This window comes from Heptranchias perlo, chromosome 5 (genome assembly GCF_035084215.1).
Source record: "Heptranchias perlo isolate sHepPer1 chromosome 5, sHepPer1.hap1, whole genome shotgun sequence".
In the NCBI taxonomy this organism is placed as follows: Eukaryota; Metazoa; Chordata; class Chondrichthyes; order Hexanchiformes; family Hexanchidae; genus Heptranchias; species Heptranchias perlo.
The window spans coordinates 50986199-51010719 of NC_090329.1; the positions used below are offsets into that span (position 1 = coordinate 50986199).

At 42.7% G+C, this 24521-nt stretch overlaps 1 protein-coding gene across 1 annotated transcript in view; it reads left to right on the forward strand.

The window, feature by feature from the left end:
* The window catches only part of LOC137321744 (protein LYRIC-like), an 87730-nt gene that overhangs the window by 52911 nt on the left and 10298 nt on the right, over positions 1–24521 (forward strand). Inside the window, exons 6-11 of the mRNA XM_067984347.1 lie at positions 825–899; positions 7569–7667; positions 13042–13157; positions 14657–14773; positions 20144–20257; positions 22716–22866. Of these exons, the coding sequence (XP_067840448.1) occupies positions 825–899; positions 7569–7667; positions 13042–13157; positions 14657–14773; positions 20144–20257; positions 22716–22866 (672 nt within the window). The remainder of the gene's footprint in view (positions 1–824; positions 900–7568; positions 7668–13041; positions 13158–14656; positions 14774–20143; positions 20258–22715; positions 22867–24521) is intronic.

Here is a 24521-nt window from a genome sequence, read left to right on the forward strand (position 1 = left end):
GCAGCTCACCAACCTTATTTACCACGCCACGTGTATCTACGCACATGCACTCCAAAGTTATCTTAGTCTGCTCGCATTTGCCCCCTGTCTGATCCCTCCTGTTTCTGAACTCTTCTTTAGTGCTATTTGACCCTCTATAGTACTATAGAAAACTTTAAAGAGCATGGGCAGATACTGTCAACATTTATAGAAATGGACTTTGCACATCTGCTTATCTGCAAGGTTTTAGGAGTGTGGGAGTCGTGTACAAGTAGGTTTGGCTGAGAATATTATGTGATTTCATGTGGCAGCTTCTACATCAACATTGCAGTGTTAAAAACTTTCCAAACTAATTGTATTAATGTATATATAGGAGACATACACTCTAATGATATCTTGAGAAGAGCTAAGCAGGCAGCTTGTTTACAAACAAGAATTTTGTTGCAAACTTGAAACTTCAGATCTTGAAATGTGGAATCACTGAATCTCACAAATTTTAAAGGGCTGATTTCCCTGATGGGGCATTCTCGGCATGAAACTACGCTCGCAGTGAGAGCTGGTTGGGAAAATGAAGGAGTGGTGCAACTCTGATTTAATAATGAGCTGCTAATCCATGATTTCCCAATCAGCAATTTCTGCAAGTAATGCTACATGCTGGAAATGCTTGATTTGGGGAATCAGTCCTTTTATAAGCACTCATATTCCACTCCCAGTGTATCGGAACAATTGGAGTCCTCCTACACAAAATGACATTGTAATCTGTGGTTTGCAACTCGAACCCGGTGATTTGAGAAGCAACTGTTTTGTTGCTTTGTCATGAATTGATCTTGCTGATTTGTGTTTAGGAACATGGGACAACAAGGCAGGTGTACAAAGCCCTCCTGTGACCTTTGGAGCCTCTCCTGATCCTCCTGAAGCAAGTAAGTGGCAGAGAATTCTCCCGTCCACATGCTACTTTCCGTTCATTTCATTGCCAGCAGTGAGCTACATCGAACTGCTTTATAAATAGAGGATGCTGAATGGCAGCCAGTAATCATAGAACAATAATACACTTGAGGAGTTTAAATTATGCCATAAGCTGAGAGGATAATGGATTTTTGATATTTTTAATAAATAGCATCAACAGCAGCCTTACTGTTTGTTGTCATAGATTGCTGTATTAAAGAAGTGCCATGTGATGCAGGATTTCACAGAGGACTTTTCACCACACAGAATACCACACAGCACCACACACAATACCAGTTGTTTTTAATAACCGATCACGTGAATTTACTAAGTTCACATAGCCTCCATTTTCCGAGGCTCCACACGTAGCACGGAGCCTTGCTGGTGGTAAGCTTGGATTGAAAAATTGGGCCCCAACTTTGTGGGCCCAATTTTCCAATATGAAGTTTTGGATGGAGCAAACAATCAGTACTACCAAGCAAAACTCACGTTTCTATATGCAAATGATTTAAATTGGGTTCTACGTTGAATTTCACCAGTCTGGACAAGGCTCTTCCCCAGCATGCACTTTGCCCATATAAAATGGGCACAAGTCAATAGATGTAGTGTGTATGAATTCTCAGAAGGCGTTCAGCAAGGTGTCTTATCCAGAGGTTTGTTAGAATAATTCAGATATATGGTACAAGAGGAAATTTTGCAACATTGATAGAAAAAGGTCTAACAGACAGGAAACAAAGAGATAGGGTAAATGGGTGTCACTCAGATTGGAGAAGTTTTGGAAGTGGTGTACCCCAGGGGTCAGTGCTGGGTCCATTTTTGTTCTTGGTATATATAAATGATTTTGACTTGGGCATAGGGAGCACAACCTTGCAATTTTTTGATGACACAAAAGTAGAGGGTTTAGCAAACAGCAAGGACAGCTGTGAAAGACTTCAGGAATGCTAATTCAGGTTGATGTAATTTAATGTGTATAAGTGCAAGGTAATATCTTATAGAATCATACAGGACAGAAGGAGGCCATTCAGCCCATCATGTCTGTGCCGGCTCTTTGAAAGAGTTATCCAATTTTTTTTTTATTCGTTCATGGGATGTGGGCATCACTGGCGAGGCCAGCATTTATTGCCCATCCCTAATTGCCCTTGAGAAGGGCAATTGAGAATTAGTCCCACTCCCCTGATCTTTCCCCATAGCCCTGCAAATTTCTCCTTTTCAAGTATATGTCCAATTCCCTTTTGAAAGTTAGCATTGAATCTGTTTTTACCATCCTTTCAGGCAGTGCATTCCAGATCGTAACAACTCGCTGCATAAAAAAAATTCTCCTAATTTCCTTCCTGGATTGTTTGCCAATTATCTTAACTCTGTGTTCTCTGGTTACTGACCCTCCTGCAGTGGAAACAGTTTCTCCCTATCTACTCTATTAAAACCCCTCATAATTTTGAACACCGCTATTAAATCTCCCCTTAACCTTCTCTGCTCTAAGGAGAACAATCCCAGCTTCTCTAGTATCTCCACATAAAATCTTTTGGGGAAAAAAACAAGGAATGAGAGTATTTGTTCAATGGAAAGACACTGAAGGATTTAGATGAACAGCAAGACCTGGGGATTCAAATACATAATTCTCTGAAAGTGAAGGTAGACAAAGTCATAAAAAGGCCAACAGCATTTTTGGTTTTATAAATAGGGGCATAGAGTACAAGAGTAAGGAAGAAATGATGAATTTATACAGAACATTGGCTACGCCACTGTTAGAGTACTATGTGCAGTTTTAGGTGACCCATCATAGAAAGGACATTAAAGCCATAAAGAATGTGCAATGTAGGTTCACCAGGATGATTCCAGGGATGAAAAACTATAGTTATGAGGAAAGACTTGACATACTGGAACTATTTTCACTAGAACAGAGAAGGCTAAGAGGAGATTTAATAAATGTTTTTAAAATCATGAAGGGGTAGTGATAGAGTAAATAGGAAAAGACTATTTCCTCTGGTTGGAGAATCAGCAATGAGGGATCAACAATTTAAAGTTGTCACTAAGAAAGTAAGGAGAGAAATTAGGAGGAACTTCTTTACATAGAGGATTAAATGGAACACTGAGTGCTTTGCCATAGGAAGTGGTTGAGGCAGAGACCATTGCATCCTTTAAGGAAAAAATGAAAAAATATTCGAATAGGAGGAAGGTAGAGAGCTATGGGGTGTGTGGGATTAGTTTTGTATTGCTTTAGCAAATAGCTGGCACAAATGCAACTGGCCAATGGCCTTTTTCTATGCTGTAAACCTATATGGCTCTATTGTTGCTTGACAGAAAAACAGGCCTGGCCTGCTTTGGACTACCTCATAAACCAAGGTTGCTATAGTTTCATTGGATAAAGTGAGCATTTTTCATCTTGTGCATTGAACATCTTGTATACTTTTATTTCTCTCTAAATTTTGCTTTTTTGTGGAAGGTTCCAGTTTGATAAGACACATTTTCCTGGAGAGTTGCCAATTACTGCTGCAGTACACGTTGCAGCTAACAAAGTTGGTGGATGGAAATCTCTTTGGCTGTTGCCATAGTGCTTGGATGAATTGGATGAGGAAGACCAATTGATGAGGGCACATCTTCAGGCCCAACAATACCTCAAAGGGTATCAAAAGCAAAATATTGCAGATACTGGCAATCTGAAATAAAAACAAAAAATGCTGGAAAAGCTCAGCAAGTCAGGCAGCATCTGTAGAGAAAGAAACAGAGTTAATATTTCAGCTCGAAGACCTTTCTTCAGAACTGGAAGATGTTAAAGAGTTAACAGTTGCCCTTTCACCTCCTCCTTTCCCACCGTCCAGGGCCCCAAACACTCCTTCCAGGTGAAACAGCAATTTATTTGTACTTCTTTCAATTTAATACATTGTATTTGCTGCTCACAGTGTGGTCTCCTCTACATTGGGGAGACCAAACGCAGATTGGATGATCGCTTTGCTCAACACCTCCGCTCAGTCCGCAAGCGTGACCCTGACCTGCCGGTCACTTGCCATTTTAATTCCCTGTCCCATTCCCACTCTGACCTCTCTGTCCTTAGCCTCTTACACTGTTCCAATGAAGCTCAACGGAAGCTTGAGGAACAGCACCTCATCTTTCGATTAGGCACTTTACAATTTTCCGGACTCAACATTGATTTCAATAACTTCAGATCATAACCACTGCTCCCACTTTTTTTTGTGGCACTGCAGCTACTGGTTAATGGTTCCACTGTTGCCATTTACAGCTCCCCTAGACCCATCTTTTGTTTCTTAACCTGTCCCATTACCACCCTCCTTGCCTTGCACCATCATTCCTTTTGTCATTTAATCACTCTTGCCCTCTACCCTATCACAAACCTTCCCTTTTGTACTTTCCTCCCCTCCCCCCCCCACACTCCCTTTCCCTGGCTCCGAACTTGCTTAAAATCTGTTAACTCTTTAACATCTTCCAGTTCTGACGAAAGGTCTTCGACCTGAAACGTTAACTCTGTTTCTTTCTCTACAGATGCTGCCTGACATGCTGAGCTTTTCCAGCATTTTCTGTTATTACCTCAAAGGGTATATTCCATTACTACCCAAGTACCACATGCTTACACACCAAGTCACTCCTACCTTGATAAATCACTGGACACTTCTCTTCAGTGCCTTAACTTCACCGAAGAGGCAGTGACCAAACTACACTAGCTGCTGCAGGCTGATTTGCAGACAACTTTAAGGACTGGGATGGTTCTTTCTACAGCTGTGAAGATCACTATGGCATTAAGCTTCTATGCAGCAGGATTGTTCCAGGAAATTCCAGGGGACATCTCCCGGATATGCCAGTCTGCAGTTCATTCCTGTATAAAGCAAGTGACTGGTATCATGTTTGCCAAAGGAAGCACCTTTATCACTTTCCCACTGTAAAGGAGACATCAACTGCATTGGGCCCAAAATTTTTACCACCTGCAGGCATCCCAAGAGTCCAGGGCATAATAGAAAGAACCCATGTGGCCATCAAGACTCCACGTGTCACCCCAAATGCACACATGGTCAGGAAATGATATAATCAGTCAGGGTAGGTGGTTTCATAGAATACATAGAAAATTTACGGCGCAAAAAGAGGTCATTCGGCCCAACGTGTCCGTGACGGCCGAAAATGAGCCCCCAGCCTAATCCCACTTTCCAGCACTTGGTCCGTAGCCTTGTAGGTCACGGCACTTCAGGTGCACATCCAGGTACTTTTTAAATGAGTTGAGGGTTTCTGCCTCTACCACCCTTTCAGCCAGTGAGTTCCAGACTCCCACCACCTTTTGGGTGAAAAAACTTTTCCTCAGCTCCCCTCTAATTTTCTACCAATCACTTTAAATCTGTGCCCTCTGGTTATTGACCTCTCTGCTAAGGGAAATAGGTCCTTCCTATCCACTCTATCTAGGCCCCTCATAATTTTGTACACCTCAATTAAATCACCCCTTAGCCTCCTCTGTTCCAAAGAGAACAACCCCCGCCTATCCAATCTTTCCTCATAGCTAAAATTCTCCAGTCCTGGCAACATCCTCGTAAATCTCCTCTGTACCCTCTCTAGTGCAATTACATCCTTCTTGTGATGTGGTGACCAGAATTGTGCACAGTACTCAAGCTGTGGCCTAACCAGTGTTTTATACAGTTCCAGCATAACCTCCCTGTTCTTATATTCTGTGCCTCGGCTAATAAAGGAATGCATTCCATATGCCTTCTTAACTACCTTATCTACCTGTCCTGCTACCTTCAGGGATCTGTGGACATGCACTCCAAGGTCCCTCACTTCCTCCACACCTTTCAGTATCCTCCCTTGCCTTGTTTGCCCTCCCTAAATGCATTACCTCACACTTCTCCGGATTGAATTCCATTTGCACTTTTCTGCCCACCTGACCAGTCCATTGATATCTTCCTGCAGTCCACAGCTTTCTTCCTCACTATCAACCACACGGCCAATTTTTGTATCATCTGCAAACTTCTTAATCATGCCTCCTACATTTAAGTCCAAATCATTAATATGTATCACAAAAGCAAGGGGCCTAGTACTGAGTCCTGTGGAACCCCACTGGAAACGGCCTACCAGTCACAAAAACACCCATCGACCATTACCCTTTGCTCCCTGCCACTGAGCCAATTTTGGATCCAACTTGCCACTCTCCCTTGGATCCCATGGGCTTGTACTTTTTCGACCAGTCTGCCATGTGGGACCTTGTCAAAAGCCTTGCTAAAATCCATGTAGACTACATCAAATGCACTACTCTCATCGACCCTCCTTGTTACCTCCTCAAAAAACTCAATCAAGTTAGTCAGTCACGACCTACCCTTAACAAATCCATGCTGACTGTCCTTGATTACTCTGTGCCTTTCTGAGTGACGGTTTATCCTGTCCCTCAGAATTGTTTCCAATAATTTGCCTACCACCGAGGTTACCTGACTGGCCTGTAATTACTCGGTCTATCCCTCGCTCCCTTTTTAAACAATGGTACAACGTTAGCAATCCTCCAATCCTCCGGCACCACGTCTGTATCTAGTGAAAATTGGAAAATGATGGAGAGAGCCTCCGCAATTTCCTCCCTTGCTTCTTTTAACAGGGCCACAAAAATGTGGTCCTGCACACTAGTGCCCATTATCCAGGGAGCAGCCACCATGCATTCATTCTACAGCAATCCCTTGTGCTTATATTATTTGACAATCCTGAGTGAATGAATGGAGACCAGAAATACCATTTGTAGCCATGGCTGATGGTCCCAGTTGGAAGAGCAGCACACAGCAGCAGGGCACAGCTACAATGAGGCCATGCCACCTCCCAAATTACTGTGGAACACTCCACAGGGATGCTTAAGCAACGATTCCGTATTCTGGATCGCTCAGGTGGGGGGGTCCTGCTCTACAGTCCAGCCAAAGTCTCCAAAGTGACCACTATCTGCTGTAAAGCAAAATCTTGCTCCGCACTTGGTGACTTGTGATTTATCCAGTGCCCCTTCTTCAAACTCACTAACTACAGTCTCCAGGGTGCTGGTATCTGAGCTGGTGCTTGGAGCAGATAAAGTGCTGTACACAACATGCTGCAAAGTACCTGACGCTGCTTTGTCTGACCTCCGCATCTTGGTAAGAACCCGAAGGAAGAGAAAGGGAAAGATTTACAATGCATCCTCCTGACAATGGCTTCCAAGACATGTAAGATTGCAAAACTTTTACGTGCGTCATGCTGCAGTTTTGTAAAAGCAGCCATTGCCATGAGGATTTAAGAAGGCAGCCAGTGCAGTTTCACATACAGTTATCAATGGGACAGAGAGCCAACAGTCCTGGTTCTGCCCCAAAGTACACCCACCCCCACAGCTGTAATTATATATCATATTACATGGCTCCACATTATGTATTCTATTTATATCACATTAGGTAAGTAATTAAAATGACAAACGGTGAAATGAAAATGTTAATTTTCAGTGGAAGCTTTATCAACGAAATTACGGATTTTGTGATACTTTTTTCCCTCACGTCATTTATTTCAAACTGAGGTACTGGATACTGTCTTCATGAAATGTGTAAATTAGCACATGGAGATGGCATCATTACGTGTGTTATGAGGTATATTACAAGCTTATCGTTTGAGGACATTGTGAATTGGTTTGACAAAAATGTTCTTTTTGCCTTAAGTTACCCCAGACAATACTTCATCTCAAGATAGTCCGTCCAGGTGTCACTTGAGTGCCTCACTGTCATCTCATACAATTGATGAAGCATGGCTTGGACTAGGTAGGGGAGCCTCATTATTTAAATCCTTTTTCCAGCGTAAATTTATTGCACTATGAGAGTCCTAATGTAGTCAGTAAAGGAGCTAACAACTTTTACATTTTAAATTGACATATTGGAAAATACCGTAGCTTATCTTTATGATGTGCATTATAACACAATTTGATAAAGTGCCTGCCTGTTGCTATGGACAGAGTTGAAAGCAAATGTCTTAGTTCTTGTGAAAATAATGTCCAACTTCACAAATTATTTGTTACCAGGTTCACATACCAATATGCCCATTTGAATTGAATGCTTTGGTTTTTAACATTCTGACAGTCGCTCTCAGCAAATCTTGTGATTGGGTTACTGACTTACAAAAGGTGGTGAACTGAAAATGGAAGATGGTGCTTCTCTCGCACTCCTGGACTGGCTGCAAGAAATAGCTTCAACCTGTATCTCTGTTGCAATCTTGTCTCCATTTTATTATGGCTTGTGCTCCTCTAAACATTTGTCTCTTGTTCCTGCCAAGTTGAAGATTTTCAGTCATATTTGCTGTCTCTCCTCACTGCATCCTCATTTTATTGAAATCAATACTGATTATACAGTTTCCTACTCTAACTCATTCTTTCCCAAGGACCTCAAAACTGTGGAACACTTAACCTCCCTCAGCCTCCCCTTCCAGCTGCAATCCTCAGGCTTTTAAGACCCAAGCTAGGTGTCACCCACCCACTACTTTCTGACATGTCATCTTCTGTTTCTTTTTAATTGTAATTAGAGTGATGCACTTTCAATAGTTGGTTAATATAAGGGAGATTGACAGCATATGCTCCAATGCAGGGGAAGTCCAGGACCTGGCTTATCCGAGTCCCGGGTCTAATTTGTGGCCCCTCCACCGGACTCTTGCTGGAGTTACGGCGGGAGTGTACTGGAAGGACTGCAGGATTTCGGCCCCTTACTGTTTAGCTCAATAACATGAATATGTTTTATGTGATTTTTTTTCCCAGAACTTGATAAAGCATTTTCTTCAGGCTTTTGGTGCCTTTCAATATTAAGTAATATTAAGAAACTACACCAACTGACATTTAAGCGATCGTAAACACTGACTGCTTTGGTAGTACATTAAAACTCTATTTTAATAAATGCATAAATGGCATCTAATCAGATATTGAACTTTTTTTCACTAATTGGCTCAATGGCATTTAGTGGCACAGTGGAGTTCCCTGCATGATAAGTTAATAGTTTTAGTCATGGAATAGTGCTAAATTGAATCTGGGTGCTTCCTCGTAGCGAGGGAGATAAATCAGAAGGAAAGTCATTTCAATCTGTTCTCCTGTACCTCTTAGTGGCCAATTATGAAGCAGCATTGGCAGACCTCTAGAAGCAGGCCATTTGCCTGTCCACCCACGATGAAGTATGCTGTAAAGAGGGTGAAGTGAAAGCTGAAGTTTTTATTTGAAATCCAAATCAGTAAATAATGACTGTTTTCATTCAGCCAGCACCTTAAGGAACCACTAGGTGGTGCAACAACTCTGAATCACTTGATTCACCCTCTCCTTTGCATTCATGTGAACCCTTTACCTTCATTTCAGTTGGTACAACCAATCAAAACACACCAGACATTGAAGTCAATGGAAAGACAAATCGGATGGGATGTAAAACGGGCGGCTAGTCTGTTACCACCAGTTTTCCAGCCACACCCAAAGTGATAATTACCCTCATATCTTTCCACCGATGGGACCCAGGCTCATGTCCAGCCCTGACTGATATGATGAAAGTCTCCTTTTACCACCATTTGTAATGGTCCTACCTTAAATGAGATTGGACAGTTGTGGTTGAGCTCCTAAGGGTTTGGAAGCCCACACCACAGAACAGCTCACAATTGAGCACAAGCTGACAATCTCATTCAAAAAAATCAACAGGGTGACTGGGGAGTGGAAAAGTTCACGCTGGTTCTGTAGGAATGCTTAACCATGGCTGGGTGTAAGGCACATTGTTGGTAGAGCAGAAGAAACTTAATTGTGCATATGATTGTGCTGTACCTGAATTCAGTACTTGATGCTTACACCAATTGCAAAAAGTAGAAAGGTGATCCATTCCCCAGAAATGGCATTCCTCATCTTGGGGAACACAATTTTTTAATACAAAGAATAAACATGTCACTTTAAACCAGATTTCCTGATAAAATTACAACTTCATATTTGCATGATAGAGTATTGCACTAAACACTTCCTGATGTATACAGTACACTACAATCCAAAAAAGTGCAGTGTTCTGCTTTGGCCATTGAATAATAATATAATAATATAAATTGCATCATTGATCAGGCAACTGATTGTTGTCTCAATACTATCTTGTTTGCGCTCAAAAACAGGGTGGTAGCAGCCTAAAAATAAAGCAGCTGCTGGTCCCACCCACTGACCACTGCTTTCACATGCAGTTCTAATTTCAGGTGGATATGAATCCTAACGGCCAGAGCTCCTGTCTGAAACAAGCAAGAGCTTCACGAGTACATGAAAGTAGGAGTCAAATGACGTCATTTAGACCCGGGCACTATTTTCCGCCCTCGTCATCTTGTTACCGTCAGTTCCTTATAGACAAATGTACAGTGCTCCCCTCTCGTCACTCTGTGGCTGATCAAACCTATCTTCCTACATTACAATTGATTACACTTCAAAAGTACTTCATTGGTTGTGAAGCACTTTGGGATGTCCAAGGTTGTGAAAGGCTCTATGTAAATGCAAGTCTTTCCTTTTTCTTTCTTTCAATCAACATTATCATTGGAGCAATTCATAAGCAAGGCAGAAGGAAGTAGAGGTACTTTAAGCAGTAAGCCTTGTGGTTAGAACCTTTGAAATGACCCAAAATATACTGATGATGGCATTCTTGCTGGATCCTTAATTATCACCATGATTATGCTAAAGTAGCTGAGTGTTGAATTAAAGAAGTGGGAATCAACATTGGCTTCCCAAAGACCAAGGTGATGCCAGTGGTACATGAGTGAGCAGAGAAAGATGATGGAAAACTAAGGAAAGTGAACATTGATGATGAGGTAGGTGGGTTTATAATCATGGGAAATTGTATGTCCAATGAGCAGGAATATTGAGAAAGAAACACAGTTCTTTAGCTGACAGCTAAGAGACCATATGGAAACTACTGTGGAGTAGGAGAGATGGATCATGGGATGTGAGGAGAGTGCATGAAACTATTTTTCAGATGACACTTCCATATTCTACTGAGAGCTGGACTCCAGCATATGAACAGAAGCAGAGGCTGGAGCGGAGAAATTGCAAGATCACTTTCACGCAAACCTGGCGGAATTGTACTGAGGGGTCGGATAACAGGATGGGGCCCAGACACGCCAGAGTTTTGCCCCTTTTGTAGTGAACAGCAAACTCCATCCAAGATTGTCGGGCACTTCTGTCTGCCCTCCTTATGTCCTGGCAGCTGTTTACCCTCTGCTTCCACAAGAAGATCCCCTTTTTTATCCCTAATCGGTCCCACCCTTCCATAGACTATCCTTTTACTATTAATATGTTTATAAAAGACTTCTGGGTTCCCTTTCATGTTAGCTGCTAATCTATTCTTACACTCTTTCTTTGCCCCTCTTATTCCCTTTTTTAGATCTCCTCTATATTTTCTGTATCCAGCCTGGTTCTCTACTGTATTATGAACCTTACATTTGTCAAAAGCCTCCTTTTTCTGTTTCATTTTAATCTCTATATCATTAGTCATCCAGGGAGCTCTAGCTATGGATGCCCTTCTATTCCCCCTCGTAGCAATGTATCTACTCTGTACCTGAACCAACTCTCCCTTAAGGCCTCCCACTGTTTTGCCTGCCAGTGCAAGATCCCTTTTTAACTCACTGAAATGAGCCCTCCTCCAGTTAAGTATTTTCACATTTGATTGTTCCTTGTCCTTTTCCATAATTATTCTAAACCTAATGATATTAAGATCACTGTTCCCCAAATGCTCCCCCACTAAAATATGTTCCACCTGCCCCACTTCATTTCCCAGAACTAGATCCAGCACTGTTTCCTTCCTCATCGGGCTGGAAACACACTGTTCCAGAAAGTTCTCTTATATACATTTCAGGAATTCCTCCCCCTCTTTGTCCCTTACACTGTTACTGTCGCAGTCTCTATTGGGATAATTGAAGTCCCCCATTATCACTACTCTATAGTTCGTGCATCTTTCTGCAATTTGCCTGCAAATGTTCTCCCCTATCTCCTTCCCACTATTTGGTGGCCTATAGCATACTCCCAGTAGCGTAATAGCTTCTTTATTGTTCCTTAATTCTAACAAGATAGATTCTGTCTTTGACCCCTCAACTACATCATTCCTTTCCAGTGCTATAATAGTTTCTTTGATCAATACTGCCACCACCCCCCTCCTTTCTTTCCTTCCCTATCTTTCCTGAATACCTTGTAGCCAGGAATATTAAGTACCCAATCCTCCCCTTCTTTGAGCCAGGTTTCTGTTTTTGGCACTATATCATAATCCTGTGTGGCGACTTGAGCCTGCTAGCTCACCAACTTTATTTACCACACTACGAGCATTTGCACACACGCACTCCAAACTCATCTTAGTTTGCCTCGCATTTGCCCCCTGTCTGATCCCTCCTATTTCTGAGCTATTCTTTACTCTAGTGCTATTTGTCTCTTCCAGTCCTCTTTGCACCTTGTTTCTCCTCTCTAATGTTTCCTCCTGGTGCCCAACCTCCTGCTAAATTAGTTTAAACTCTCCCCCACAGCACAGTTAACCTCCCTGCGAGGACATTGGTCCCAGCTCTGTTGATGCGCAACCCGTCCATCTTAAACAGATCCATCCTGCCCCAGAACTTGTCCCAATGCCCCAGGAATCTGAAGCCCTCCCTCCTGCACCATTTCTCCAGCCACGCATTTACCTGTCTTATCCTACTATTCCTATACTCATTAGCGGGCGGCACTGGGAGTAATCCACTTTGGATTTGGCAGGCCTGTTCTCAGCGTTACTCCTTCATTGGTGGATTTAGGATTTGTAAGGAACCAAACGCATAAAACAGGCCTAACAAATTTAAATAGTCAAACCCTGAAGAATTACTGACAATAAAAGGTATCACAACGAACAGAAATAGAGCATTGGCCACATGACCACATCTGACCCTTCCCAGCCCAAACCAAGCCAGACAGGTACTGGGCGGCAACAAGTTCCACACCTCCACTGAGACAAAGCCTAGGCCCTAAGGAGGTCATTTCATGTTATTGGGGGTGCCTAATTTCAACATTGGTGGTGTAATTATTTCCCCTGTCCCCGAAGTGGACACCTATGATGGGCCTCCAATATTCTCAGATCGTTTTTATAGTGAATTACAGAAAAATTCATGAATATGTTAACATGATATCCCTATGTTTTACAGATGACCCCTTTGCAGTTGACCTTAACTCAGATTGGAGCCCACCGACAGAGGAATGGGGCAACTGGACAGGGGAGGAAACCTTAACAGCCCAGGATATAGAGAAAGAGAAGCAGAAGGTAATAATGAAAAGGTACTACCTAAACAGAACTGCTAATGAAAAGATTCAGGATTTCTTAACGTGTCCTACAATATGATTCAAAAATACGCTTTTGATTTGTGTTCCAACTCAATTCTAACACCTTAGGCTTTTTAACTGGAAGTAAGTTGGAATACTTCACAGCAGCCCGCTTGATTGGCACCCCATCCACCACCCTAAACATTCACTCCCTTCACCACTGGCCCACAGTGGCTGCAGTGTGTACCATCCACAGGATGCACTGCAGCAACTCGCCAAGGCTTCTTCGACAGCACCTCCCAAACCCACGACCTCTACCACCTAGAAGGACAAGAGCAGCAGGTACATGGGAACAACACCACCTGCACGCTCCCCTCCAAGTCACACACGACTTGGAAATATATCGCCGTTCCTTCATCGTCGCTGGGTCAAAATCCTGGAACTCCCTTCCTAACAGCACTGTGGGAGAACCGTCACCACACGGACTGCAGCGGCTCAACACCACCTTCTCAAGGGCAATTAGGGATGGGCAATAAATGCTGGCCTCACCAGCGACGCCCACATCCCATGAACGAATAAAAAAAAAACAGCAGACAGCATGTGACTGAGCTATGCATAGCATAGTGCAGATTGATGTTTTGAAAATATTTAGCTTGTATCGTTTACTCTAAGCCTTCTGACTAATTTTTTTTAACCAAATTTAATATTGGCTATTATAAAAGTACAGCCCTGGAATTCGCATTGATGACATAAGTACATTTTTAAAGAAAGAATTTGCTTTTATATAGAAACTTTCATGACCAAGGAAGTCCCAAACCTCTGTACAGCCAATCACGTATCTTTGAAGTGTAGTCACTGTTGTAATGTTGGGAAACATGACAGCCAATTTCCGCACAGCAAGATCCCACAAACAGCAGTGAGATAAATGACCAGATATTCTATTCTAGCAATGTTGGTTGAGGGATAAATATTGGCCAGGACAAAGGGAGAATTCCCTTGCTATTCTTCGAAATAGTTCCATAACATCTTTTACGTCCACCTGAGGGGTTTAACATCTCATCTGAAAGACGGCACCACCGACAGCGCAGCACTCCCTCAGTACTGCACTGAAGTGTTAGCCTAGTCTCTTTAAGCTTTAGCACCTTTAACATCGAAGAATGCCCCCAAAAGTGATGGGGCTGATTTTAAACCCCAAGAACGGGTGGGTTGAGGGCAGGTGGGAGTTGAAAATAGTTGTTTTTTGGGTTGCAATCGCAACCCGGCTTTATTTCTGGGTTTAACGTCGGGGCCTAAAAGTACAGGCTTCCACTGGGAATGCAAAGTCTGAAAATTTTGCGGTTGTGACCCAAAAAAACAACTATTTTCAACTCCCACCCACCCCCAACTCACCCGTTCTTGGGGTTTAAAATCACCCTCCATACATCTAATGTGAGGGAGAGACCAGTAATTAAAAAGCAAATCCAGTGACTTCCCTGTGTTGGCATTTTTTCCATTGTCTAGGTGTCTGAAGAGGAAGAAGAAAAATCTCAGGTGAACCCTGCTGGCAGTGGGAAATCAAAACGAAAGAAGAAAAAGAAGAAGGGCAAACAAACAGAAGATTCTGTTGGAAACGAAGAGGTATGTTTACTTTGTGAAAGCCTAAAAAGAATAAAAGCTTTAGTTTTGTTGACCGGAGGTCACCGGTTACGGTTATTGGCTTAGTACAAAAAGAAGAGTCAATTCTCTCTTAACTCTCAATTCACTTTATTCACGCCGTTAGATCATATACATATAGCTAATACGTCTGGTTAGATATAGACATGCAGTTTGCACCAGGTTATACAGTTTTATACCCAAACTAGGATCTAAACGCACACCTACTAGATTTCTCTGACACTCCCTGAGTGGTCACAGACTATAAAGGATAATACCCGAAAAGGAGAGCTGACGCTGGCCAGGCTTTCCGTTCTCTCTTTCGACGTTGTCTCTACGTCCCTGACGTACGTTCTTCCACTTCCGCGATGGTTGGTCTCCGGAGTCTTCGCTCTGGCTCCACGCCCCAGATTCTTCATTCTTATTCCGAATCTTATCTCTTCAAGCTGTGCTGTCTTTCTCCCTTTGGTTTAGGCTTGCTCGCCTAGTTTGTGTCTTCTCCTCATTGGCTCTGTCCCAAGGACAGCATTACCTCATTACTCCTTTTCTAAATAAGGACTTGTGTCTTATCACATCTCCTTTGTCTTTCACAAAACTTAGCTAATTCAAACTGGTTCCAGCCAGCTCAGGCCAGCAACTGAACTCAGGTTACTTCAGTTCAAAAATTGCTCTTGCCTGTGTGTCAGCAGCTGGGAATCTCAGGTTACTGCAGCCCCTGGCCAACAGTTTGCTTAATCTTCAAGTAAGTCAGAAGTGAAGCATTTTTTAAAGAATTTGAGAAACATCTTGATCTTTGTTGGAGTAACAACAATAAACAGCACTTATTTAGCATCTTTAATAGTCTAAAATGCCACAAGGGAGGAGAGGGAACGGACACTGATTTTTATCTTTTTAACATTTCTGGATGAATTTTCTGCTCACTCGGATAAGGAAGAATAGTGCTGGGCAAAGTAATAATTTTCCTCTTTTTATTCTATGTCAGTATCTTCCATTTGAAAACAACAGAGAAACAACAGAATAATTTGCAAAACCAGACATATAAATCATTTCTTATGGAATGTACTTAAGGTGTCTCAATGTGACATGGTGTTATGTAAATGTTATTATATTATATAAAAACAATCCACATACCTATCAGCTTTCTAATGGATCCAGAACTGTTAGGACTTTCAATATAGCCCTGTATAATAACAGGCTTGGACATGAGATAGATTAACTTTAGAGATTTATTGAACATTAAAAGATTATTACAAGCAAGTAATGCATCTAAATACTCACAAGTAAGATACCCATCAGAGACTAAGACCTGCTTCTATCCAAGGTGGTTCTTAGCCTTGAGTAACAAATAATGCATGGCTCCATCACATATTTATATCTTTCACTAAAGCACACCTACTTTGGATATATGATTTGATGTAACTGTACCACCATGTGCTATCCCTTTGTCTAAACTTGACTTAAACCAGTTCTGTCTAGTTCTGCAGTATATCACATGACCTGTTTGGCACAAAATTGCTAGCTGCTGTCATGCTCCAGTCTCAGCTTATCTAGTCTCAGTGCTTTTCCTTCATGTACGCAGCATGAGAACAATTCATGTACTCCTTATATCAACCACAGGTTAATTTTAACCCATTCACTGACAACGTTAACATGGGGGCATAAATATACAATAGCCACTAGCAGATCAAATAAAGAATTTAGGAGGGATTTCTTTACACGGTGAGTTGTGAAAAATCTTTGATCCAGGATCGCCCTCCCTTTACTGAGAACCAGTCTTACTTGCCTCCATTGTTTCTCATGTCTCCAACAGCCTATTCTTCAACGGGGATTTTGTGTTCCATCATTTAACAACAACGACAACTTGCATTTATATAGTGCCTTTAACATAGTAAAACGGCCCAAGGCTTTTCACAGGAGCGATTTTCAAACAAAATTTGATACCGAGCCACATGAGATATAAGAATAGGTGACCAAAAGCTTGGTCAAAGAGGTAGTTTTAAGGAGCACCTTAAAGGAAGAGAGAGAGGTGGAGAGGTATGGGAGGGAATTCCACAGCTTAGGGCCGAGGCAACTGAAGGCACGGCCACCAATGGTGGAGCAATTAAAATCGGGGATGCACAAGAGGCCAGAATTGGAGGAGCACAGAAATCTCGAAGGTTTGTAGGGCTGGAGGAGGTTGCAGAGATAGGGAGGGGCGAGGCCATGGAGGAATTTGAAAACAAGGATGAGAATTTTAAAAGCGAGGAGTTCCGGGACCAGGAGCCAACATAGGTCAGTGAGCACAGGGGTGATGGGTGAACGGCACTTGGTGCGAGTTAGGATAGAGTTTTGGATGAGCTCAAGTTTATGGATGATGGAAGATGGGAGGCCGGCCAGGAGAGCACTGGAATAGTCAAGTCTAGAGGTAACAAAGGCATGGATGAAGATTTCAGCAGCAGATGTGCTGAGGCAGGGGTGGAGATGAGCAATGCTATGGAGGTGGAAGTAAGTGGTCTTGGTGATGGAGGGGAAATGTGGTCGGAAGCTCATCTCAGGGTCAAGTAGGACGCCAAGATTGTGAATGGTCTGGTTCAGCCTTAGAGAGAAATGGAGTCGGTGGCTAAGGAACGGAGCTTGCAGCTGGGACCAATATTTAGTTGAAGGAAATTTTTGCTCATCCAGTCGGACAAGCAGAGTGACAAATGAGAGACAGTGGAGGGATCGAGAGAGGTGGTGGTGAGGTAGAGCTGGGTGTCGCCAACGTACATGTGGAATCTGACATTTTTGGATGATGTCGCTGAGGGGCAGCATGTAGATGAGAAATGGGAGGGGGCCAAGGATAGATCCTTGGGGGACTCCAGAGGTAACAGTGTGGGAGCAGGAAGAGAAGCCATTACAGGTGATTCTCTGGCTACGACTGGATAGCTAAACTTGATTGGAGGGATTCAAACATGGAGTTGCGGGAAAGATGGGCACGGATTTGGGAGGCGATAACATATTCAAGGACTTTGGAGAGGAAAGTAACGTTGGAGATGGGGGGATAGTTTGCAAGGACAAAGTGGTCGAAGGTGGGTTTTTTGAAAGGGGGGGTGATGATGGCAGATCTGATAGGGAAGGGGACAGTACCTGAGGAGAGGGAACCGTTAACAATATCAGCTAACATGGGGGCCAAGAAGGGCAGTTGGGTAGTCAGCAGTTTGGTGGGAATAGGGTCAAGGGAGCAGGATGTGGGTCTCATGGTTAAGATGAGCTTGGAGAGGGCATATCGGGAGATAGGAGAGAAACTAGAAAAAGGTGCGAATTCTTGGCTAGGGCCGGGGGAGTCTTTAGGGGAGGTTTGGCTTGGTAGGCTAGGGGAAGGGAGGAAAGTGGCAGAGGCAGCTAAACGGATGGTCTCAATATTAGTGACAAAGAAGTCCATGAGCTCCTCGCAATTTTTGTGGAGGTGAGGGTGGAGGGGACTGGGGAGAGAGGTTTAAGAAGATGATTTCATAGAATCATAGAAAGGTTACAGCACGGAAGGAGGCCGTTTGGCCCATCGAGTCCAGGCCGGCTCTATGCAAGAGGCAATCCAGCTAGTTCCACTTCCCCGCCCTATCTCCATAGCCCTGCAATTTTTTTCCTTTCAAGTATCTATCCAGTTCCCTTTTGAAGGCCATGATTGAATCTGCCTCCACCACCCCCTCTGGTTAGATTCCAGATCCTAACCACTCGCTGTGTAAAAAAGTTTTTCCTCATGTCACTTTTGGTTCTTTTGCCAATCATCTTAAATCTATGGCTTCTGGTTCTTGACCCTTCCGCCAATGGGAACAGTTTCTCTCTATCTACTCTGTCTAGACCCTTCATGATTTTGAATACCTCTATCAAATCTCCTCTCAACCTTCTGAGTTCCAAGGAGAACAAACCCAGCTCTCCAGTCTATCCACATAACGAAAGTCCCTCATCCCTGGAATCATTCTAGTAAATCTCTTCTGCACCCTTTCTTAGGCCTTCATATCCTTCCTAAAGTGCGGTGCCCAGGATGGGACAGAATCCTCCAGTTGTGGCCGAACTAATGTTTTATAAAGGTTCATCATGACTTCCTTGCTTTTCTACTCTATGCCTCTATTTATAAAGCCCAGGATCCCATATGCTTTTTTAACTACTTTCTCAACCTGCCCTGCCACCTTCAATGTTTATACCCTCAGGTTTCTCTGTTCCTGTACCCCTTTTAGAATTGTGCCCTTTAGTTTATATTGCTTCTCCTCATTCTTCCTACCGAAATGTATCACCTCGCATTTTTCTGGGTTAAATTTCATCTGCCACATGTCCGCCCATGCCACCAGCCTGTCTATATCCTCTTGAAATCTATCACTATCCTCCTCACTGTTCACCACCCTTCTAAGTTTTGTGTCGTCTGCAAATTTGGAAATTGTGCCCTGTACACCCAAGTCCAAGTCATTAATATATATCAAGAAAAGTAGTGTTCCTAGTACCGACCCCTGAGGAACAACATTGTACGCCTCTCTCCAGTCCGAAAAACAAACCGCTCACCACTACTCTCTATTTCCTGTTCCTATTTTTAGTGGAGAAGAGAAGCCGGGGGTTATCTTTGCATTACAGGCAGCCAGCAGCCTCTCACTGGCTGCTGATGCCCGACATTTCTGGCCCCGGCATGTCACGTTCTCCGGGAATGCCACTAAAATATTTAATGAGCTTACCTCAAGGTCAGCTCATTTTTTGCATAATTTCCCGGAGGCCTAATGAGAAGTCGTCTGCGCTGGGACCACTTTGTCGGCCCCTCAGTGTCGAACCATCCAGCTTTCCTCTACGATCCACTACTGTCTGGAGGCAATATCAGTCTCATTGCAGCCTCAGTAGCTTTCCTATAAGCCTTAGATGTAAAACAGTCCACATAGAATCATACTGCCCGGAAGGGGAAGTCAATCAGCCCATCATGGCTGTGACGGCTCTTTGAAAGAGCTATCCAATTAGTCCCACTCTCCTGCCCTGCACATTTTTCTTTTTCAAGTATATATCCAATTCCTTTCTGAAAGTTATTATTGAGTCTGCTACCATCCTTTCAGCCAGTGCATTCCAGATCGTAACAACTCACTACGTAAAAAAAAATCTTATCTCCCCTCTGATTCACCATTCGATACACAAGGAGTTAATAAAAACAGGACTAAAACATGAAGATTATCATTTCTACAAATATTTGTGAGCTTATTATTGAAATATATTTCACATAGAAAACTGAAAGAAAAGTGACAAGGAATACATGATAAAAAAGTACTAAAAGCTGTCCTTGGTTTTGACAAGTGTTAGAATATCAATTATTAATAAAGTGAAGATTAAATAAAACAAAAAAAAGAGGTATTGATCTTTCAATTCTAGGTGATACTGGAAAAAGGCAGTACTAAATCACAAGCTGAACTTGGAAAAACCCATCTGGTAATTAGTGGCTCTTCTGAGGTCCATTTGATTTTAATTGGATCTGAAAGAAATAAGGTATGGTATAATTTTTATGTCTGTGGATCTTTCAGATGATGTCAGAGATAATGCAATACTTTGTATTGTCTTTGAAGTGACAGTAGTTATTTCTGTATTCTGTTCTGTTAATATGAAGCATAGTAAAGTTTGAAACTTTTGGTTTCAAAAACTGTTGGGACACGGATACACTTTCAAAGCGATTTACTGAGATTGACAAGGGAGAAGAGGTTGTTACTCTTAAAACTTTGACAAGACCAAATTAGCCGTGTGTGGCAATGTCTACATAATATTTTCTCAATAACAATCCTGGGCCCTAAATTCATCCCAGTAGTCGTAAAGGCACTTTAGACAGTGACTGGCCTGTAACTTCATTCTGTTATCTCCACACCAAGCTCTACTGGCCCTCGCTTTCCTCTGCTAAAGCTGCCCAATACTCTAGGATCATCCTGGAGAGCAAAGGTAACCCCAGGCTCCTTTCCTCTACTACCAACTGTCTCCTTAAACTCCTCTCCCCTGGTCCCTCCACCCTCACCTCTAATAACAAGTCCGAGGAGCTCATGGCTTTCCTCATCATCGGGATAGAGACCAAGGGAGCAATTTTCATCTGACTAGCTCCCTGTTCACACTGAAAAACTGTTTTGTAAATAGTGAAATTTTTTTTTGAAAACCTCTTGGCCCCTCTAATACCTTCCAGCTCGTTGCTGGGCCCCCATGCCTTCCCATCGGGATTCCCTTCCTCCCTCCCTTAAGTGATAACTTCTGGCTGCGCTCTGCAGAGGAGCTGCTGGATTTCCTGCAGCTCAGCGATCACGTTCAAATGAGGCCCAACCATGAAATGGAGTCAGCGGCACTCTCGGTATAAGTTGGCTGGGAGTGCAGCATGGCTGCAGGGAAAACCCAAATATGCCAGGCCCTGGGCAGCAGAGCCATCAGAGCCTGTTTGGGATGGCACCTCAGTCAGCCCCAAACATGGCCCATGATGTTGGAGGGTAGGCCAAGCGGAAGGCATTCTCATTCTGGGATGAACCCAGTCCATGCAGTGGCAGAAGTGCTGTCTTCATGTCCAAGCCAAGACTAAGGTCTGGACCCTCCTGATATGGTGGCAGAAATTTTTTTTGACCCCCATCTTTGCAGTGGGGGCACTTTTCCTACCTCCACCCCCCGCCCCATGCAGGTGTTGAAGATATCCCCAAAGTGTCGTGGGTGCCTGCCCCCTTCATGTAAATAATGTGACCTTCCCCTGACCTCAGATACTTCAGCAGGGTCAGCAGCTGAGGTCATCAGTGCCTGCTCCTCTGCTTCTGCCAACTGATGATTTCTGGCCCCCATTTATAGTGCTTCAAGACAAATCATAATTGAACGATCACAAGATAGTTGTGAATGAAGAAGACCATTCAGCATATGCTAGCTGTCTGTTCAGAATGAATCAACAGCACCTGCATTGAATATATTATACTGCAAATTCTGCCATAAGTTTAAAAAAATTAAAATAATGAATTGATTTAAAATTATTTAAGTTTGATTTGTGACATATAGTGCTGGTTGAGTAATAGATTTAATATATGGAAAAATATCAAACTAGCCAAAGTTAATAATTTCTTCCATTAATTGTCTAAATTAGTACTTTTAGTTTGTTGATAACTGTTGCTGTATTAAACCCAGAAATGCAGTGGTAATAATACCACTAAAATACCCTTACAAGGTCCATAATGACTCACCTAGTGTGCTACTGAGCCATACAGACCAGGAACACTCATATTCAAGCCCTGGTCTGTACAGAATTTTTTTTTATTCATTCATGGGATGTGGGTGTGGTTGGCAAGGCCAGCATTTATTGCCCATCGTCAATTGCCCTTGAGAAAGTGGTGGTGAGCCGCCTTCTCGAACCGCTGCAGTCCGTGTAGTGAAAGTACTCCCACAGTGCTGTTCGGTAGGAAGTTCCAGGATTTTGACCCTGAATGATCTGATCACAGCCAGGACGCAGTAAGAGTGCAGCAATTGGCCTCGGTGTCCCTGGGCTACAGAGTGGAAAAGTCAGCCATGGTTCCCTCTCTTGATTAAAAACTAGTGAGCCTAACTGCAAAGTGAATGCATGAATGCACGCATGCCTGTGTGTCTAGACCTCAACTGAGGACAGGATCAGGTTCAGCTGTGATCTCCTTCCATGGTTGAATTGCCTTCCAATCATTGTCTTGACGCACACTTGAAGACTGGCTATTTAAGCATGGTACCGGAGGGGTCCAAGGGCCCAGGGGAAATATCAAGAGAGATTGGGAGGAAAGCTAAAAAAGAACTACCCTGACTGTTCAAAGTGTAATTTTCTGCTTGTCAATAATGGAATGGCAGAATTATCAAGATTCTGAGTTTAAAGTCCATGATCCTTGAATGATTTATCATGTGAAGGACCAAAATGTAAGCCCATCAAAGTTTTCATGTTCTATTAAAATATATCGCATTGTTTTGTTTTACATGAAAGGTCAGAGATGATTCTCAAAAGGAGATTCAAATAGAGGAGGATCCGAAGGGAATGGTGTTAGAAAGATCAGGAATTGGAGTGGAACAGTGTTCGACAGAGATTGCTCTTACTGAACCATGGAATACAGGGGCCAGCACATCACCTAGTAAAAGTAAGCCATGTGATTTAAAGTAGGAACAAACTTTATTCAAGGACTAAATATTTTACTCTTCCAGTTTTTCATAAAACATAATATGAAAAACTAACATCTGAGCCACAATCTTACACGTGTCCATAGGAATGTGAATTAAACACTTTTAAAAATATATTTAACATTCCAGTTTTTATCTCATTTGAATTATATTGTTTTGTAGAATTTGAAGTTTTAATAATTGCAAGTATTTATTTATTAAAGGAGCCTAAATGTTTCAGGCCAATGCTGTACATTGGCATTACATCAACCAGTGCCACTGTCTGGTAGAATGTGGGTTCACACCCACGGTGCCAAAGTTCATCACCTTGGCGATGCCATTCCATGCACAGAGGAGAAATGAGGTACAAGGGAGGAAGAAAGGAAAAAAATCAGAGGGCAAGTCATCCTGAGACGATCTCTTGAACTTCCTAGCAGATGGTAATGAAGTAGCATTGGCAGAGATCTGGGAGCAGGTCGCCTGCCTATGCTCTTAGATGGCACTTGGGAATCAAAGTGGGGGAGGAAAACATTTTTAAATTGGGAGAGAGGGTAAAGAAACGTCTCAAATCATTAGCCCCAATTTTGAGAGGCTCTGCTTGTGGTACACCACCATTTGTGGCAAAGAAAATCTGCAGGCCATGTCTCATTTTAATATAATTATGGCAGTCGGGTCCCATGCTGAATTTCACCTTTTTCCCCTGAGCTCTGCCCCCAGTACTCACCTCACCCATATAAAATGGGCAATGGATAAGTCACTGGCCAGGGCTGCTGAAGTTGGATTCTTAAAGCTAGATTTGTGTTGGAAAAGTTGATACTAAACTATTTTTTTCGAAGAAGCATTGATATCTAGTTGCATTTGTTCTCTGCATTATTTCTGTTGCTGTGGAGGGCACTATTTTTGCATATTGAATTTTTTTTTATATACAGGACTTTACCTCAATATTGTAACTTGCTGCTGCAATTTAAAAATAAGGAACACAACTTTATGAGGGGGCATCAAATGCGACTATACCTGAGGCATCGATTTTGGCAACCTTCAGAACCTCAAAATCCTCATTTATAGTTAGGAACATAGGAATTGCTAGATGAAGAAAGACCAAGGTCCATCTGGTTCGCCTTCGATCATCCTGGTAGTCACATGATACGATGATAATGGAGTTGTTGACTAATCATAGCAATCAATCTCTATCAATTAGTATACAACAGACCCTGACATGTTGTGAGGAAAACCCCAGTGGTGGAGAGCTTTGGGAACCACAGGTCCAAAGTTACCTGTTCCTCCCATGCATGCTACACTTACACACATCATGACGCAGATTGTTCATATACAGTATCCCAAAATTTTATTTTCTGAAATCTGTTTTCTGAATGAAACTGCTTCAACCATTTCCCTAGGGAGCCTGTTCCATAGATTGACCTCCCCAAACAAAAATAACCTACTTCATTCAAAACATTCTCCACTTGTTTCTCAATTACTGGTTACAGTATCACTGCAGTTGTAGTAAGCTGATTAAAAGTTAATGGGAGTTATATTGGCTAACCCCCGAAACTGGGCACAGGGGTCACGGTGCACGATTAACCCGCGCCTGGTCGTTGAGATGCAGGCAACACATAACATTCATGCTGCCTGGTGA